Consider the following 19,959-nt stretch of genomic DNA (forward strand, 5'->3'; position numbering starts at 1 on the left):
CAGCGTTAGTTGTCAACACGGCTCAGATCATTACACAGGCCTCCTCTCGACAGGGAGTCCACCATCTGAGTGTGCAACACTAATATTTAACGTGACGTTTGAACTATTGTGAAAGGCCACACCAAAGAGCATGAATGTTTTTCCATCAACTTTAATCCATGTAATTCTAAGTTTAAATTCTAAGACACAGCTTCTCACCAAGACCCCTCTCTACTCAGCTATTTAACTCATCGTTTAAATTCTGTGTCAAAACCAATACCACCAAATGCACTGCCACTGGGTATAGTTTTTGTCATGTTAAGCTAAAAGCTTGCGTAAGACCTGACACAGCTCTGTTCAGTTAGGATGTAAAATGGATGCATTATAAGGTGGTTATATAACTGCTTATTCCTTTTCAGCCATCAAAATGGTTGTGAATATGTTTTTTAATAACTCATATATTATGTAGTATTATTGAATGAATCACAGTACTCTTATTTTTTTATGGGATCAAAACTATTTACAGATTAGTACTACTTTACATAAGACCAAGAACACTTTCAAAATGTGTACCAGATTCAGTCACGGCATGAACTATATTTCACAAATGAATTAATCTTTGCTCATAATCCATCTAATGTTGGCCTTAATAGCTGCAATTGTCATCCTTAAGTCTCTATTGTCATCCTCAAGTCTCAATAATTTTAGATGAGTGGATATCACCACATGCAAGAATCAGCATTCATGTTGTTCACAAATTGTGTAGAAAGAAAGTTTGTCAGTGCCCCACTTAATTTTGGTACCTTCCGCAAAAGTGTCAGTAATTCCTTCAATGTCTTGAACAACAACTCGGCCTACTTTCACTGGACGGCTCAAAAAACATTGTTCGGGTGTCCTGTCAATTCAGAAGGTGCATTAGTAACAGAAGGAGCTAGTCAGTCCCTGTAGACCATGCTGCACTGTAGCGATCCACTGAGTGGCTGCTAGTGTCAGGCGTTTGGTCTTGTGTCTTCATCCAGACCAAAAGATGCATTACTTTCACAGAGTCCCCGACAGCTGTCCCTGTGGACCTGGCTACAGAGCCGCATTGCGCTCGGTGCCGGAGGCTGGATTCAGCCGCTCCGTCTCCCACTGGAACTGGGCCAGCTGCTCCGGCGTGAAGGTGGCCTTCAGGTGGCCGTTCTGCTCCTCCAGCAGCGGCTCCAGGAACACCACACGCCGGTCCATCGCTGGCACCGACGACGACGACGACGGAGGAGGAGGGGCCTTCCGCGGCAGCTGCTCACTGCCACCGCCGACCAGGGAGGACGGGGCCCCGAAGATGGACGCCAGCGTGCAGTGGTCCTCGCGCGAGCCGGACCCTTCGCCGGGCGACGGCGAGCCGGGGGACCTGCAGCAGCTGCACCTGCACGGGGTCAGGTACAGGTACATGAGGATCAGCACCAGGGTCACCACGCAGCCCAGCAGGGTCGTGTAGCCCGTGTTGAAGGGCTCGTCGGAGGCCTGCCGTGTGGCCACGGTGACGTTCACCTCCCGCGACTCGTTGAGCATCTGGACCCTGTCCATGGACGTGCACTGGTAGACGCCCGCGTCGTCCAGCTTGGCGTAGGGGATCTCCAGGCTGCCGTCCTGGTTCAGGCGCAGGGTGCCGTTCTGGAGCAGCGTGCCGATGCCCTCCGGGTGCGGCGAGGTCCAGACGAAGGAGACGTTCTCGCCGCTGCTGGCCGAGCTGGTGCAGTCCAGCCTCACCAGCTCGCCCTCGTACACCACCAGGTTGGCCTTGGGCGCCACCAGGGACAGCGTCCGCCCCACCGTGCAGTTCTCGAAGAAGCGGCCCTGGCGGAAGAAGCGCACGGGCGCCCGCGGGTCGCCGTACAGCAGGCACCGGTACTCGTCCTTGAAGTCGCTCACCGACTCGAAGCCCTTCTGCTCCCAGTGGCGGAACATGGTGTACACGGCGCAGTCGCACAGCAGCGAGTTGTTGAACAGAAACAGGCCCCTCTGGTGCGAGGCCGGCCACAGGGCGATGTCCTCCACGGGCAGCCGGGCCATGTGGTTGGAGGACAGGTCCACGGTGAGCAGCTGCGGGTGGGTGTGCTTGCGGATGGAGAAGAAGGGGAAGTCGGAGATGTGGTTGAAGCTGAGGTAGAGGCGGCGGAGGCGGCTCAGGCCCATCAGGGCGGTGCTCTCCACGCGCGTGATCCGGTTGTTGAAGAGCAGCAGCTCCTCCAGGCCCGTCAGCTCCAGGAAGTGGTGGCGCCCCACCACCTGCAGCTTATTGGACGAGAGGTCCAGGTGGCGCAGGGCGCTGGCATTCTGGAAGGCGCCGGGGCTGAGCTGCGAGATCAGGTTGTGGGCCAGGCGCAGGCGGACCAGCCTGGGCAGACCGTAGAAACTGCCCACCCCGAGCCACGTCAGCCGGTTGTGGCTGAGATCCAGAGTCCAGGTGGTGGCGGGAACAGGGTGAGGCAATTTTTCCAGACCGAGGGCTCCGCAGCTCACAATGTAAGAGGGACATAAGCACCCAGCGGGACAGGTACTCTCGGAGACTTGAGCCAGGAGGAAGACGAAGGCTATACACAGCATCAAGCCCATGATCAACGACAGAGATTTACAAACCGCATACAAAACGAAGGTCTTCGGAAAACACACAGCTCCTGTTATCTTCTTTTTCAGGTATTGTAAATAAACAAAGTGACCTCTGTCTTATCACAGCATTTTCACCCTGTTTGATCCTTACTTATTTGAACATTCATAGACCAGCTGAAATCATCAAAATAATACTGAAAAAGACATTTATAAACAAGAGATATGACTAAGATATGGCTTACTGCATCCCATTATCTGAGCAGTCACAGCTTATTAATAGAAACAAAATAAAAAAACAAAACAAAGACAAAGTTTTCCTGTCACACAACCCCCATGTGGAGTTTCAAAAATAAGTGATGAAATATTCAGAGAGACAGCTTCCCCTGCATGCTCACCCAAAAAAGGATCCCCACTCACTCACTGCATGCTCTGCTAGTTCCATTCCCCCTCTGCCTTTGCATTTGTTTTTCCCAAAGGACTTGACTCTCAAGAATCCTTACACAAGAGAATTGCCCATGTAAGCAGAAACGGCAGCCTCGTTTCCTCTGGGTTGAAAATCCCTCTCATGGGCTCAGGCACCTTCTGTCCTCTGGCTCAGGTCTTTCACGAGATGTCATTTTTTTCCATGCCGACTCTTTTCAGCAGCATCAGGACCCGTGTGCTCGCGATGTGTGTCCATCCTCCGACTGAGTGCTGAGCTTGGCTGACACCACCACCCGAGCTCCTGTAATCTCCCCCCAATCCCCTCCTCCCTCTCCCTCTCCCTCTCCGTCTCTCTCTCTCTCTCTCTCCTCCCTCCCTCCCTCCTTTCCTCCCCTTCCGTCCCCCATTCAGGGCTCAGCCCTGCCTCTCCACTGACTGATACAGCCTGCTCTGGTCTCTCAATGGCTATTCCCTAGCTGGACATTTTCCCCTGATCTGGTCTGTTGCTGTCTATTTCTTCTTCTAACAGTTTTGCATATGAACCAGCTGTAGCTGAACCACAAATATATCTATGAATTGCTTATTATGTCTCAATTACACTCCAAAATGTGTATAGGTCATATGTTTGGAGTGATTTTTGTATTTAGTGGATGCGCAATTCTTGTGTGATAGTGAGAAATTCCCTCATTCCCATTTCTTTCCTCCTGCTGTTCACTCCCGTTCCTGTGAGTGGGTTTCGCTGCTGTCAGCGTGTTTTGGTCATGGTGAGGCTGACGGCTCAGATTGCTTTCACACTGCATTGGCCTTGTTCACTTAAAGTGACGCAATAGGCCACTGGGGGGCCTCTTCATTCCCATAGCAATTAGCTGTACAGGGAATAATGACACCAGCATCCGGAGTCATTATACCCTTGCATGTAATTGGATAATCATCCCGAAACAGGTACATGCCATCCTGGAAAAAAACGATAGATAAAACATTTGTTTTATAAAAAAAATTGAAAAAATGTTATATGGGGCCAGTTCAGAGCTAAGCCAACTGGTTGTGCATGGCTTTAAGACATGTTTCCTATTGTTGTCACAGGGAGGAGGGCTTAAGAGTGAAATATGTTATGTAATTGGGACTTTAAAATTGGTGTAATACGAGTTCTTTATTTACACAGGGATATCAGAAGATTGTGCCAGCTGAGAAGTCACAACAACTGTGAAGCGTGAAATTAAAAATACTGTTTTTAATATAGATCTGTACCAGTGCCATATAGCGCGGGAGAGAGAATGTGGGGGTGGGCGAGAAGGGGGGAATGGCAGTCCTATCCATACGAAGCTGCCAACACTAATCTTGGCAGGTTGGCACAAACCAACAGAATAGCGACACACTCCCACACGCCACACATATTTTGAAGAAGGCTTCTGATGTTCCCAAAGAGATATGGAAAACAGGATTTTAAACCATGATTCATTACTATTCTCTCTCTCTCTCTCTCTCTCTCTCTCTCTCTCACTCTCCCTCTCTCTCTCTCTCTCTCTTTCTGACTAGATACTTTTTAAAAATATAACATTCCAGTAGAGAAGTTGATTGAACATGTACAGCTTGGTGCTAGATAGGTTTTGGAAATACAGTTTTGTAATCTGCTGTGGTTGTGTTTCTTTAACTTGAAGCGCTGACTCAGGGATCAATAAACTATTCCACATCAACAAATGCACAGCAAGCTCTCTGACTGTTCTACCACCCACTGCCGTTTACAGAGACTATAACTTCCATTTCATGCATTTTTTTTTATTAGAACAATGAAAGTTCATAATTTAAGATATATGTGAATAAAAAAACAGTGTGTGTTGTAGGGTTTATATGGGGTTTTGGCTGTTTTGTGAGGTCTGGAGTGAGTGGTTTCCTCTCATGCACAAGTCACAATTTCCAATACCAATTACACAAGACTTAAGGGGTTAGGGATTTGTGTAGGTCTCCTCTCACAACGCAATCCCTTGTAAAATTGCACGACAAACATGCATGCATGTTAGGACATCGTGGTCACTCAGATTTAATGCTCCCGATGTAAACATTCCCATCACTGTCCCCAGATGGCTTAAACTTGACCTCACTGCTTCCTCTGTTACTGCCTGCCATTGCAACCATCTGTTGCAAGGAAATGGAGACAGATCAATTCTAAACTGCACTTCCTCTTATTGTCTCAGACAGTAATCCCAGGCATGAGCTGTTATCTTGAGACATGCATGACTGTCCAGGAATTACAGTCTTTACACTGTAAACTACAGAAAGTAGTTCTAATATAGCTGCTACGCGTCTCCTCGATGATAAGTGTTCAGCCTGTGCAATCCTATTTGCTTTGAGCGTGTTTTGATGGTCAGCTATAATGTCAGTTACAGTCAAATTTAAGAGTAGACAATCAGTAGCCTATTTAGAATCACATGCCTAAGCCTATAGGTTTTCTTTATTATTTTATTATTTTTATGTAGTTAACTGTGCTTTCCAGACGCGGGTTTAAATGACAGGCTACTTTTTTTCTTTCTGTCTGGAATTCTTTATTTCTTTTAGTTTGCATATGGGCCTACAGCCTGCTTTATAACTCGGCTGAGGTTGACTCGGGTTGACTTGACCGTTAGATGACGCTGTTTTACCTTGATAAATAGATGTATCCCAGCGACCACCTCAGCTTCCTGTTTTATCGAGGAGTTCAGGGAAGAGAAGTAATGGCGACGCCAGTGGGGTTGGAGTCCCCCCGTACATTTGTAAGTCGAAAAAACCGAAGTAAGAATATCCTTACGAGGATCAGACATGGACAGGTTACAGGCCATGGAATGAAACGAGGAACACAGGTAAAGACATCGTACATTTCTCTGTCTTGGTGGCATAATTTCTCCAGATGTGAAGGCCACCAGCTAATGTAGTTAGCAAGCTAGCTAGCTAGCTAGTTTTTGTGCCAGCCTTTAACCTTACATAGCTGGCAAGCTATGTAGATTGTGTAGTATCGGTTGCTAACTGTCAGCTAATGCCATTACGAACCGTCTGGTGAGCATAGAAAGTATACAATGAAAACAACGGGTAGCGATAACAAACAAATAATCATATGCCGAAAAGATGTCACCCTTAAAGCGATTTATTTACGAAAATTAGTTATGTAACTTTAAGGATTAACCTAATGGGACATAGTAAGCTAACTTTTGCTAAGGCTAACATAGCAATCTGGCTAACCCTTGCAAACATTGTTTTGTCGGCTGTAGATAGCTAGTAGGTAGTGAAGTTTATAGGCCTGCTAGTTCATTGGTATGTGTTTGTTGACGCTGCCGTTAGTCGAGTATTACACTTTATCCCACATCAAGCCTACTTAATTGTGTTCGTCAGTAGACAAAGGTGCGAAAAAAGGCATTTTGATTGAACGCTATTCACATTTTTTTGATGCATTACCTCATTGAAACAATAGTAACGTGAACGGTAGGCTTGGCGACAGGCACATTAATATTGACGCTGAATAGCAAAATACAGGTAGCCTGTTAATCAAAGCTTAATCGTCATTGCAATATTTCTAATGATTTAGCCTCTCAACTGACATTCAGCAGTCAAGGAAATCTCTCGGTTGTCTCCTCTCTCACCCTGCTAGGTGGCTCATGTATCATTGACGTTATGTTTATGCCATGATATGTTAGCTATGCATTGCATATGGATTTTAAAGTTAACGTAATAACGGCTAAATATAATGTCTATTTCGCAACAAAGTAAATGTTGCTTGTTACTGAGCTCTTGCCCCAGACATGTATTTTGACACTGATGATTTTTGGCCACTGCTGTAGTGTTCTATCGTCTGGATTGACAGTGACAGCTGACTCCAGATACCACAGCCAGTCAACTCGTATAACCTGTAATCGAATTAGGATCAACTTTTGTGGTTCCTTTATCGTAAATAATTTGCCCTGATATTGTTTCACGTCTGTGCTTATTAGAAGAAGCCTACTAAGAATATTTACATGACTCTGAGGCCTCAGAATTTGTTACTTAAACAAGTTGTTGATTTTCAGTCAAGGAAGGGCAGAGAAATATTCCACTGATCTAAGCAAAATGTAAACTGTGCTGTCATAAAATAATTGAATAAGCATTTGTTCAGACCAATGCTTATGAAACATTTGGTCACTGACATTGTTTCAATGCATTTCAATGCTTGCTTCTTATCCAAAACATTGGCATGGCCCATCATGGTTGCTTTCCATAGATCCCGGAGGCGCTCCTTCTGGAGAGGGACAAGCAGGCTCGATGGCAGGGCATCCCCATCCTACTGCGGAAACTGTACGACAACAGCCGCCCTAACAGTGACATGTCCCAGATTCACAATGTGGTCAAGGTACTATATGGTCTAGCCTTTCTATACTAATTATTTTCTGCGCTAACATTCTGCAATCTTCCACCATTACAATCTGCTCCAAGATACAAAATGTTTATTTTAGAAATGAATGTAATTGCTTCTCATGTAGGGCAAGACTCATGTATTGTTTATGTAAGATGTGCTCAGCGGTTATGTTTTAACATGTTACTGGATTTACAGGAAATGTCATCACTGCTATCCATGGAGGCCATGTCTTTCGTCACTGAGGACAGGAAGACCTCTCAGGAGTCCACATATCCCAACACTTACACATTTGACCTTTTTGGTGGAGTTGATGTGAGTATTTTTCACTTTATTGCTTCGCCGTATTTATTGCCAGAAACGTTACTTGTATGTGTTGTGAAAAGTTTGTCTAATATATGGTCCTGACTATAATAGGCACAAAACCATATGGCATGCAACATAAGCCTGACTATACTATGAAAAGTAGCCCCAGATCAAGTAGATTAGATGCACATTACCACCATTTCACATTATGATGGGGAAACGGTACTGCAAGATGGAACAAGGGAGGTTTTAGTCGATCCTCCTCAATAACTCACCTAATCTTGTAAAGGCACTGACCACTGACCTTACGCTTGAAATTATTAAATTAAAGTGTTTTGCGTCAGACATTTTTTGTACAAATGTTGTCATAAGAAGTCTGTTATTTATTAGGATATTATGCCACAGATGTTGCTTGTGGTGATTGGAAAGTTGATCTTTTCATGATGATGACAAGTCATTGACTGTTGACCAAGTGTTTTTGGTTGTCTTTTTACATAGTTGTTGGTGGAGGTCCTTATGAGGCCTACGCTTACCACTCAGAAAGATACCCCTAAGAGTAAGTACTAGTTGTTTATTTCTTCTCCTTAAATGTATAGTTTCAAATTGCTTGTTGAAAGTGCCTTTAGAATTTGACAGGTCCTGATTTGTAACATCCATATGCTTTTTTTAACATTACAGTGAGTGACGACCTTGTCAAAGATTGCCTGAGTGTTCTCTACAATTGCTGCATTTGCGTAAGTACACGTTCAAGCTCCAGTGCAGAGAAGTGAATTTTCCTTTCCTTTGCATAACTGTGGTTTTAAGCCTTAGTTACTAAGGACAAGATTAAGATCAGACCTGAATTCCTTTAGAGCTCCTTGGCCTTTAGCAATAAGATTTTCTGATTAAACATCTGCCTTGGCTTGAGCGGACTCGTTACTTTTGGTGCTTATCCCAGAATGGCTTTTTTTATTTTTGTCCACTGCAGACAGATGGGATCACAAAAAGCCTTGCGTCACGGGACGACTTCATCATGTTCCTCTTCACGCTCACGTCCAACAAAAAGACCTTCTTGCAAACGGCAACGCTGATCGAGGACATCCTTGGAGTCCGAAAGGTGAGGGCATGTCACTAAGGTGCTTTTTTGGCAAATGATGGATGCTGCCCTTCCTACAGTAATTACTTCAGTAATTTCTTCATTCTCAAGCCAAGATTTGTGTAATACTAATAATAATATCAAGATTTATTTGTATAGCACCTTTCATTAACAGCATGCAGCTCAAATTGCATTACATTTGGAACATTTAACACAATAATAGATTTTTTTTTAAATAATTAAAACAAACAAACAAAACAGTAAATAAAACACCAGAGTAAAAATGAGAATTCACAAGATGGTAAGGAGATAGATACAACAAAACATACAATTAATGCTGTGATAATGGGAAGACCCTGTAATTAGCAGTGGTAGAATGCAACATAATGTGAAGAAATGGGCTACAAGATAAAAGTTAGTTACAGGCAACTACTAGTTTTATGGTCACCTTCAAATGGATTTTGACACTATAGTCTTGTGATAGTCGTGTGTTTCAATGCCAACGGTGCTGTTGGTGGTGTTTGCAAGGTTTTGCAACTCTCTCGCTGGTAGATAGCTTGGGCCATAACTCCATTTTAGTGGCGCTCTAATTTAACACACTCTGGGCCTCCTGCGCCCTCTTCCCTGCACGTTAGGAGATGATCCAGCTGGAGGACATCCCCAACCTGGCCAACTTGGTGCAGAGCTTCAACCAGCAGCAGCTGGCCAACTTCTGCCGCATCCTGTCCGTCACCATCTCCGAGCCGGACGTGGGTGCCGACGACAAGCACACGCTACTGGCCAGGAACGCCCAGCAGAAGGCCAATGCGTGCCCGTCCCGCGCCGAAGTTAATCAAGGTAGATCACCACCTCCATGGGCATTCCCCAGACCAAATGGTTGACTTGGCATTGTCTGTCTTGTTTTGTGTTATGTCACTTTGGGTAGCAGCTATAATATGTTATGTAGTTTGTATACTATAACATCAGGCAAAGTAGTCTGCTGCAAGGATATGATTAAAAAGGTAGATAAGAGTAGCACACTTGGTCCCTGGTCGAAGGTAGCCTCGCTTGTTAGATAAACACGTGAATACTTGATGTGTGGCCAGTTGAATTAGTGTTTTAGGATATTAGGGTAATCATAGTCGCGATTTTCAAAGGGAAATTTATCATAGTCATGTTTGATAGGGAAGTTTATTGCAGTAATGGCTTGTGATGGTGTTTCTAAGTCCGATTGTGTGTATGCCAACACATTTTAATATTGCCGTTTGCATATTCTAATGACTTCTTCCTGTCGGTTGTGCCCTTTGGCAGTGACCTTGTTGAACATCCCGGGCTTCATTGAGCGCCTGTGTAAGCTGGCCACCAGGAAGGTGTCGGAGGCCACGGGCACGGCCACCTTCCTGCAGGACCTGGAGGACTGGCACGCCTGGCTGGACAATGCCCTGGTGCTGGACGCACTCATGCAGATGGCCACGGAGGAGGCCGAGCAGAGCAGCACGGGTGAGGGGCTGCTTCAGCTTAAAGCCACACTCACACATATATATATTTAATGTTTTATTTTCATTTGCATTTTAATTTACATGTTAAAAATGTATGTTTGCATACATTACATACACATACACGCACATATGAAAATAAAAGAGATTGTATGACTGTCACAACATGTTGCATGAACCAGAGTGACATTTCCAAAAGATGATTTATTAAATAATTCTTGGAGGCACCAAGAAACAGACAGCACTAAGTGGGTAATTCCACTACCGAGATATTTCTGACTTGACCGTTTGATCATGGCCTATGTATTCTAGGTAGCTATATGGTGAACATCTGAGCTAAAATATTTAAGTTATTGTAGAAGATAGCTGTATGTCTTCACCCAATTGCTAACGGCAGTACACCCCTTTTCAAAGACTTGGGCAGTTCATCAGCGTGTCTCACTGACTCCTGTTGTAGTAATGGTGCTGACCCGTGTCTCTGTGTTCCTGTCGTTCTGTCCAGAGTCGTCCGACGAGAGCTCGCTGACGGCCAGCCCGCTGGGCCACCGGTTGCCTCAGTCCATGAAGATCGTCCATGAGATCATGTACAAGGTGGAGGTGCTCTACGTGCTGTGCGTCATGCTCATGGGCAGACAGAGGAATCAGGTGAGGGGAACCGACGTCACAGTGACCATCGGTCAGCTTGTTCAATCGGAGATCAGACTAGTGACCATGATGATTTAGATGGTCCGTCACCAGATCATTGTCAGTTGTGTATTGTGACTTCGGTATGTTCTAGATGATCTTTGTTCTGTTTGGTGATGGAGAATCAACCAACGTTCCGTCTGTTCCCTCCATTCTGTTCTCTAATCTCCAACATGTTGTCGGAGCTGATGGCCACAGCTCTCATCAGTGTTTCCTCTTCTACCAGCTGCTCAGCAGCGCGTTTCAGAAGCGCAGCACAATCTGTGCTCTTGCTTTGCTTCAGATACGCACCAAGTCTGTTTTTACACATTTGGACGCATCTGAAAACACCGCGCAAACGGAACCCGTGGAAATGAGGAGGTAGTCTGCCTGTCAATATCTAGTCCTGACCTTGTGAACATTGTGCTTCTGTTGAACAGGTTCACAGAATGCTCGCCGAGTTCAAGTTGATTCCTGGGCTTAATAACCTGTTCGACAAACTCATCTGGAGGAAACACACGTCCAACCATGTCCTGCACGCCCAGAACCAGAACTGCGACTGCAGCCCAGTAAGTCACCTCTTTGACCCATCCTGTCATGAGAACAACTCTTCACAATTGTTCACTGATACCGTAACTAAGACTAAATGGTGCAGGTGTATTGGTAAATGATCTATGATAACATGATTTAATGATCCTTTCACAAGCATATTTATCACCGGTATCTGTACTGTATACCTCATTTAAGGGCTATCATTGTGAAAGTGCCCTTTATTTGTTTTTGTAAAAGGTTGATGAAATGTTTTCGTTACATTGGAAGGCATCATTTGTGGTCAGTAGTACTGTGGAGACTATGTAATACGATGTGCATTGTATTATGGAGAGGGTAACAATAGCCAGCCTGAGTCATAATAAGGAGTGGTGTGAATGAAGTCTTATTAAATATGTTGCCTGCCCCACCTTTCTCATCAGGAAATCTCCTTCAAGATCCAGTTCCTCAGGTTGCTCCAGAGCTTCAGTGATCATCACGAGTGAGTATGGAGTCGGGTTTTTATGCCACCCATGAAATTGATCTGAATGAGGAGGAGTCACTTTGCTCCGCAGCTAAATATTGTTTCGTTCCAACTAAGCTTTGTGTTTTTTGTTGTTATAACAGTATAATACTCATGTTAGAATAATTGTAATCATGCTGATTTTAGTGTTCGTAGTCATAATGTTAATCATGCCTTAAATTTTGCTTTCTATTGATTTGCCACAGTGAGGAAATTTTCCTATGTACTGTGTAGTGCAGTGCACCTGCAGTGCGTGTAGTCTCAAGGCACTCAAGGCTGCATTTACACTGGAAGGAAGTTCAGATTTTTTGCCTGTATCCAATGTTTTGGACTGCATGTTTACATCTCCGTCTCAGAGTGGCCCATATTAGATATGTGTTTACATGGTTCACTTTGGGCAAAGGCGTCTGCTAAGCAACCATAACCATAATTAACACTTGAGAGAACCCACATGTGCACCAGTGGGATTTTGGTCACTGAAGGCAAACATACAGACGGCACTGCAAATGCACAAAGTAACACAAGCTTGCATTATTAGTGCAGTGCATTTCAGTGGCGCATATCCAAAGTGTCTTGAAGTCTACAAAATGGACTACTGGTTTTATTTTAAAAGGTGCATAGGCCTTATTGCAGCTTTTCCATCATTTTAATTTCACAGTTCTGCCTGCTGTGCACATGAAAATTATATTATGTGTAATGTAAATGTGAAAAGGCATTTTCAAGCGATGTGTATGTTGAAAATGACAGGGCCTATCCAATCTGCCCGTTTAGATGGCAGTCACATTGGCACGTATCCGTTTCCTATCAGAATTATGTTTTAGACCTGGAACTGATCTGAAAATATCGGAGTCCATGTGCTTTTTTCCCTGTTTACACCTTTATGCTGCACATGAGAACTGGTCCACATGTGAGCAAAACATTGGAATTGGGTCACTTTTAACTGAGCGTGTAAACGTAGCCTCAGTCTCAGACAAGTTTGTCACGTAGCCCATCGAGTTTCAGTGTTCATTTACAGCTAATTGTGCTACTGACCTACTTGTAAAGATCACAGTTTTGACTGCTGTTAAGGTCAAAACAGTTACTCAGAGCTTTGGAAGTGTCTCGGCATATTCTACGAGCCTGTGTGTGTCCTGGCATGCCCCCCCGTGTTAATATCTGCTGTTTGACCTCCTTTAGAAACAAGTACCTGCTCCTCAACAATCAGGAGTTGAATGAGCTCAGCGCCATCTCGCTCAAGGCAAATATTCCGGAGGTCGAGGCGCTCGTCAACACTGACAGGTACAGAACAATTTGCATACAGTTTTCTCAGAAGATGCGTCTGTGTTTAATGTTTCTGTGTCATTAATATCAATTTGCCCTGTCTGCTTTGCCAGGAATCTGGTTTGTGACGGAAAGAAGGGCTTATTAACACGTTTGATTTCTGTCATGAAGAAAGAACCAGCCGATTCCTCTTTCAGGTCTCTTTCTTTGAATTCAATCATTATGCTGTTTATATAGGTGCAGAATTGTATTCATACATTATTTTTCTCATGTGTATAAGACACGCACACACTCTCTCATATTCACACATTTTAATGGGCCTTTCCTCTTTTCCCCACCCGACTGTGTGTGTAGGTTCTGGCAGGCGAGAGCGGTGGAGAGTTTCCTGCGAGGGGCCACCTCGTATGCTGACCAGGTGTTCCTGCTGAAGCGGGGGCTGCTGGAGGTAAGCCCACACTGGCCCTCCTCTCTCCTCTCCCCTCCACTCCACTCCATGCTCTCTGTGCTCCGCAGGCTGGCAGCCATCACATAACACCAGCCATCTGCTCGCTACCTGATGCTACACACTCTTATTTATTGTGTCTTGTTTATGTACCCTGCTCTCCTTCCTACCTTCCTTTCTTTCTGCTCTTTCTTTCTTTCTTTCTCTCCTCTCTTTCTATCTCTCTCTCCGTCTCCAGCACATACTGTACTGCATCATTGACAGTGGTTGTAAGTCTCGCGACGTGCTGCAGAGCTACTTTGACCTTCTCGGGGAACTCATGAAGTTCAACCTGGACGCCTTCAAGCGCTTCAACAAATATGTCAACACGGAGGAAAAGGTAAGCTCTGCCTTGATCTTGGACTTGCTTTGTGGATGAGGAAGCGTTACATTTCTCAGTACAATTAGTTCAGTTCTTGGCAAACCCTCCACATTTGTTCTGGGGTGATTGGTGTTGACTGGCGTTTGTTTGTTTTCCAGTTTCAAATGTTCTTGAACCAGATCAACAGCTCCTTAGTGGACTCCAACATGCTGGTGAGGTGTATAGTTCTCTCGCTAGACCGCTTTGAGAGCCAGACCGATGACATGAAAGGTATGCCATCTATTCATTGCATGTGAAGCATTACACTGAAGAATTTCTTTTGTTTGTTTTGTGGTAACAGCGTAATGAGTTTGTTTTTGAAACTGTAAAAGCGTCGACTGAAGCCTGTTCTCTCTTACACGTAACTGTTTTTCTTCCCACGACTCTCCAGTGGTGGAGGTGTTGTCCGAATGTTTGCTGCTCTCCTATATGGCCCGCGTGGAGAACAGACTCCTCTTCCTCTTCAGACTGGTCAACATCATCAACGTGCAGACCCTCACTCAGGTGACCACCCCCACCTCAGTCAGCCTTGCCCTTACCTGTTCACCTTGATTCCCTGCTGGTCTTTGGGCAGTTGCATTATGCATTATTCCAAGTTCAAGTTCAAGTTCAAGATTACTTTATTTATCCTTTAAAAAAGGAAATTTGGTGTGCGGCAGGCATTCAAAGAACATTAAATGCTTAAAGGACAAAACATAGAGATGGACTAAACAAAGACATTAATGACAATATTTGCACGCAGGCACATATTGTCATTAATGTGCTTATTGGTCCATGTTTGGTCCAGTGCTCCATATTACATTTGAATGGGTGTCCTGTCCTTACACTGCTTTAGCTGCTAGAACTATGGGTTCACTTTCCATGAGCCACTACATGGAGTTGCAGTGCGCTTTCATGTCTAAGTTGGATATTGGATAGTATGTGCTTATTGGGAGTCCAATGGTCAACTGCTCTACTCATGTGGCAGGTAGAGGTTTCTATTTAAAGCCCTCTGCTGTGATATCATATTCGTCTGTAACAATAACTACCTCTGCAATTCAGAGTGTCACTCGTTTTGAGTTACAGAAATCTCAAACTTACTCACCGCTCTCCTCTCAATGGATACATTAGCAGCGGTAAACATATTCATATTTCAGTTGGATTCAAACGTTGTATTGTCATGTTTACAAATAAAAGATTAACACTAACCTTAGCACTACTTCTGATTGTAGTGGATCTTACTACTATACACATCACTATAAGCACTCTCACACCGAGTGTTTGGTGCTGTTTTACACACTACACTGTCCAGCAGCACTCACACGTCCTTCTCTTCCTCTTCCTGTGTGCGCTGCCCGCAGGAGAACGTGAGCTGTCTGAACACCAGCCTGGTGATCTTGATGCTGGCGCGCCGGCGGGGCAAGCTGCCCTTCTACCTGGGCGCCTTCCGCGAGAAGGAGTACGCCGACAAGTACCCCGGCTTCCTGCTCAACAACTTCCACCACCTGCTGCGCTTCTGGCAGCACCACTACCTCAACAAGGACAAGGACAGCACCTGTCTGGAGAACGTGAGTGGGCCAAGGGGGCATGTGTTGGGGGCATGTACAGTATGTGTGTCCTGGGTCTTATAGGGACCCTGGCTTGTTGTACAGGCATGAAAACTCCTCACCTTTCGGCGAAATTCGCCGAGAAAATATTTGGGGGGGGGGGGGGGGGGGGGGGGGGTCAAGGTGAATTGAATTTATAACTGAGTCATGCGCAGACACTAACGCATCTTGAGGTGTTTCCAGAGCCGCATTTAAAACGTGTCTGATCAGCAAGGGATGCGTGAATGTAGCCCCTGCCCTATGCGTTTAATAAACATTAGTGGAAGCTAATTGTTGACATAGACGTAGGGTTGGGCATCGATAACCGGTTCCGTCTTGGAACCAGGTTTAACTTATCCATTCCATCGACATCGTACATCTTTTTTGTTATCGATTCCCTTAACGATTCCCTCAGCCTGCATGACGTCGGACTTTTTCCGGTTTTCCTGAAATGTTGTGTTACTACACGCCCTCTGCGACGACTCATACTACAAGTCAACCCCGAGAGGAGGAAGAGATCCAAAGCCTGGCCCCATTTCACTAAACGTGATGAATATTCTGCCGTCTGCAACCAGTACAGTATTGTTATCGGTAGTAATACCAGCAATATGTTAAAACATTTGTCCGTGAAGCATGGGATTAAGCTCCAAGAGTGTCATGTGTTCGACAGCCTACGGAGGGGTGCTAACATTGCCCGGTCCAGGGCTCCAGAGTAGCCTATTATATGCGCCCAAAATGTTTAAGAGTGCGCCTGAAAATAATTCTAGGTCGCACTGGTGCACCTGACGCTGCTCGGGTGAAAGCATATGTTTCCTTCACAAGTTTTAATTGTAGACTATGCGTGCAACTTTGCCAAACTGTATAGAAGTAACCCCTTTGGCCCGCTCTCTCTCCCTCTCCCTCTCTCGTGCGCACTCAATGGACACCCGCCCCTCGACATGCACATTCACAATCGTGAAAGCAATGACGCATAGAAGACAACTAGCGACATTATAATTAATTTCGGTTAGCATCATAGCGTGGCTACTGCACAAATTTGATTCAAACTCTTGCATTCAAGTTGACTGATCATCTCAATGTTTTCCAACTCTAAGACTCAAAAGGGCCTGTCCCAAGGAGAAAAAGTATTAGCTTACCTTGCAACTTAAACACACGTGGGGAAACTGAACAGTCCAACCAGTAGACTATAATAAGCTAGCCAACTATGCTACTTTGTTTACAATTTGAGGCTTCAAGCCGACAGCTGAATTAAAGAGGCAGAGTTGTAATATGAATAGTCAAGAATGTCATGAATATCAGAAATGTCAGTAGTATAGATTAGAATATATAAAGAATTATATTATATTATATATATACTGTAGGCTATACATCTTTATAGTTCTTTATAAAGAATATGTATATTCCTTATTGTGTTTTAAATAAAGACAAGCTTTTTCTACGCCTTATTGTTAAAAAATCATTCACATAATATGAAAGGAGAGCGATAAAAGGTGACCTTTTGGCGTTAAAGGCGATGCTATGAAAAATGTGGGTGCACCTACATTTCTTGGGAATCGATAAGAAAATTGATAAGGAATTAGATTGATAGGCAGAATCGATAATGCCATCGATATTGATAAAAACGTATCAATACCCATCCCTACATAGACGCAACGCGAACAGAACGCGCAAGCCAAGTATAGCCTCCCTGTTGTGAGCGCAGATAGACGCGTCTGAGATGTCAGGTGGAATAGTGATCCTGGCGAGGAGAGATGCCGAGGGATTTCACAGGTGGGCTAGTTGAAACTTTCAACTTCTATTAGAAAAAGACGCTGAGACTAGTGTAGCAACGTAGCAGGATGTTTTCCTCTAATGTTCTGAAAGTTAGCGAAATTAGACAAACATGTAGACATAACGAGTTATTTTGATGAAGAATACGTGCAGTTTGAACCATCTACATCGGCAATAGGTGAAGCAAATAGGCAGACTTTATCAGTATATCAAAGGCTAGTGTGACAGTTGAATTAAATGCTCATATTGTCCAGAGATGTAGTTGATTGACATGATAATGCTGTCTTTAAGAAACGTGGGCCCTGTTACTTTTTTTTTTTTTTTTTTTTTTTTTTTTTGTGCATGAAATTGTTTTTAATTATTTTGTTTCTTTGTTTGTTTTTTTAAAGGATGGGTTAGTCCCTGTTGATCAACCTGACAGGCATGTTGCAATCACAACACCAACATATGTTTGTAGTGTATTTAGAAAATAGGGCTTAACATGTTTACTTGTCTTAAGGAACTGTCAGTGTTTTTTTTTTTTTCTTTTTTTTTTTATTACTTTACAACACCATAGACAAGACAATGTAAACAGGAATAAGGAAAACAAACAAAACAACAACAGACAAAACAAATAAACAAGCAAAATAAAATTTAAAAAAAGTACACAAACAAAAACAAGCATACATATTTCATATATATAACCCAGCCATTTCATATTTAAGCTGTAATTTAATTTCATGACAGCCAGAACAGAAAAATATACAAATCAAGAGTCTTCTCACCTTTTTCACCCCTGACCCGTTTTCATACAGTGTTTCAATTCATACTTTTAAGTTACGTGACTACTGGCGGGCAACAAACACTGATAACAATGGCTAATGTTTACATGTTTGTAGCTATACACAAAGTGACATCTACACATAAACACGCTGCCAGTCCACAGCTTCAGGGTTATTGCCTCTTTCTACCATTTCCTCTTGTCTCTGTAATGCTCTGGTTGCGACACTGCTTTCAGGTGTGTGTGTGTGTGTGTGTGTGTGTGTGTGTGTGTGTGTGTGTGTGTGACTGTGTGTGTGTGTGACTGTGTGTGTGTGTGACTGTGTGTGTGTGTGTGTGTGTGTGTGTGTGACTGTGTGTGTGTGTGTGACTGTGTGTGTGTTGCGTTGCTCTCAGCTCCAGCAATGTGGCACAGATGGGCGTGACAGAATGTAGCACTGGGCCTCAGAGGGAAAAGCAGAGGGGGTCCAGAGCAGGGCTCAATGTTAACTCTATAAAGTGGATAAAGCTGGCTGCCAGCTTGGCAACCAGGCATGAGGTTTTGGTTGCCGAAGCCAACCAAATCTGGTCTGCCACTTGCAACAATTTAGTAGCCAAGGGCAACTGGGCAACCATTAATATCGAGTCCTGGTGCCGAGATGCTTGATAGTAAGACTAGACTAGCAGGACCATACATACTGTAATACCACTGCTATAATTAATCGAATTTAATCAATCCGTCGTGAAATAATCGGAACATCTGTTCCCAACTATTTTGATAAACGATGAATCAATGATTCCCAAACGACCTAGACTCTATACCTATAGCCTTCCGTATGTGTTGTAACCCTCCCCTCCCTGTCCCTGCAGAGCTCCTGCATCCCGTTCACCTACTGGAAGGAGACGGTGTCGGTACTGCTCACCGCCGAGCGCTCCTCCGCCTGTGCCATCGCCAGCTACATCGACGAGGCCTACATGGACTTGGACAGAGACTTCCTGGAGGTCTAGCCTCACCCGCAGCCCCCCGGCTCCCTCCCTGGGCTGTTCAGGAGGAGAGGGAGAGCGAGAGAGAGAGATGTGTTGTTGCCAGGCAGACTGGACAGGACCGAGCGGTCGGAAGAGAGGGCTTTTTGCGCCGGGCCCTCACATACTACAGCTCTGAGGCCAAGACTCTGGGGGATGCTCTTCAGGGATTTATTGCTGTATAGCGAGTGGGCGTGGATGTGTGGGTGTGAATGATCTGTGTGTGTTTGTGAAAATGTTGAGCAACTGCTTATGCAAGTGTGTGTGTATGTACAGTATGTGTGTTTGTGTGTGTGAGTGCGTGTCAAGTGCTGTGGTGCTTGCGAAGGTGTGGTGCACAGCATGTGAGGCTTTGTAAATCTGGGTGTGCTGTAGATGACTGTGTGTGTGTGCGTGCGTGCGTGCGTGCGTATGTGAATTCGCAGCAGCTGTGCGAATCTGCAGTAGAGATACTGTGCATCTAACCCTCCACCAAGAGAGCGAGCGAGCGTGGAAGATTCCTCTCACTAGCGCCCCCTGGGCTCCACCCCATGGTGTTGGGGTGGGGCTGGGGAGCAAGAAGGACTAAAAGAAGCCTACCGTCCTAAGACCCCCATCACCACCACCACCTCCACCACCACCACAACCCTCCCTCCTTTTGAAAAGAACAACACACACAAAAAAAGAATGATTTCAGGGACACTCTTGGTTGTTTTATTGTTGGTTTGCTTAGATTGAGTACAGCCTATATTTAAAATATCTTATATATGCAGCTCATTCACAGATGGACAGATTATTAAAAAAGCAAAAGATCTTAAAAGTTAATAAAGATGATGCAGTTGTCACAAACATCTGTCACAATGTGCG

At 44.6% G+C, this 19,959-nt stretch overlaps 2 protein-coding genes across 2 annotated transcripts; one reads left to right on the plus strand and one right to left on the minus strand.

The window, feature by feature from the left end:
• Window positions 1-1,053: 1,053 nt before the first annotated feature.
• On the minus strand, window positions 1,054-2,574 carry LOC134087000 (amphoterin-induced protein 3). The gene has a single exon (XM_062540199.1). The coding sequence runs from the start codon at window positions 2,572-2,574 to the stop codon at window positions 1,054-1,056; it is 1,521 nt and encodes a 506-aa protein (XP_062396183.1).
• A 3,107-nt stretch (window positions 2,575-5,681) lies between these two features.
• Window positions 5,682-19,941, plus strand: LOC134087274 (short transient receptor potential channel 4-associated protein-like). The gene is made up of 19 exons (XM_062540674.1): window positions 5,682-5,825; window positions 7,214-7,342; window positions 7,544-7,660; window positions 8,150-8,207; window positions 8,330-8,385; window positions 8,619-8,747; window positions 9,362-9,563; window positions 10,017-10,205; window positions 10,704-10,846; window positions 11,305-11,433; window positions 11,836-11,894; window positions 13,092-13,193; window positions 13,289-13,372; window positions 13,530-13,620; window positions 13,856-13,996; window positions 14,137-14,248; window positions 14,409-14,521; window positions 15,358-15,564; window positions 18,961-19,941. Exons 1-19 carry the CDS (start codon window positions 5,700-5,702, stop codon window positions 19,096-19,098), a joined length of 2,325 nt encoding a protein of 774 aa, XP_062396658.1. The 5' UTR covers window positions 5,682-5,699; the 3' UTR covers window positions 19,099-19,941.
• Window positions 19,942-19,959: the final 18 nt, after the last annotated feature.

This window comes from Sardina pilchardus, chromosome 7 (genome assembly GCF_963854185.1).
Source record: "Sardina pilchardus chromosome 7, fSarPil1.1, whole genome shotgun sequence".
NCBI classification, from domain to species: domain Eukaryota; kingdom Metazoa; phylum Chordata; class Actinopteri; order Clupeiformes; family Clupeidae; genus Sardina; species Sardina pilchardus.

What these genes read in the sequence shown, in the direction of transcription:
- LOC134087000 (XM_062540199.1), bottom strand. Translation starts at nt 2,574, where the DNA reads ATGGGCTTGATGCTGTGTATAGCCTTCGTCTTCCTCCTGGCTCAAGTC.
- LOC134087274 (XM_062540674.1), top strand. Translation starts at nt 5,700, where the DNA reads ATGGCGACGCCAGTGGGGTTGGAGTCCCCCCGTACATTTGTAAGTCGA. An exon ending in GAATGAAACGAGGAACACAG is followed by an intron (nt 5,826 to 7,213) that starts GTAAAGACATCG and finishes TGCTTTCCATAG; the next exon opens with ATCCCGGAGGCGCTCCTTCT. An exon ending in TGAAGCGGGGGCTGCTGGAG is followed by an intron (nt 13,621 to 13,855) that starts GTAAGCCCACAC and finishes CTCCGTCTCCAG; the next exon opens with CACATACTGTACTGCATCAT.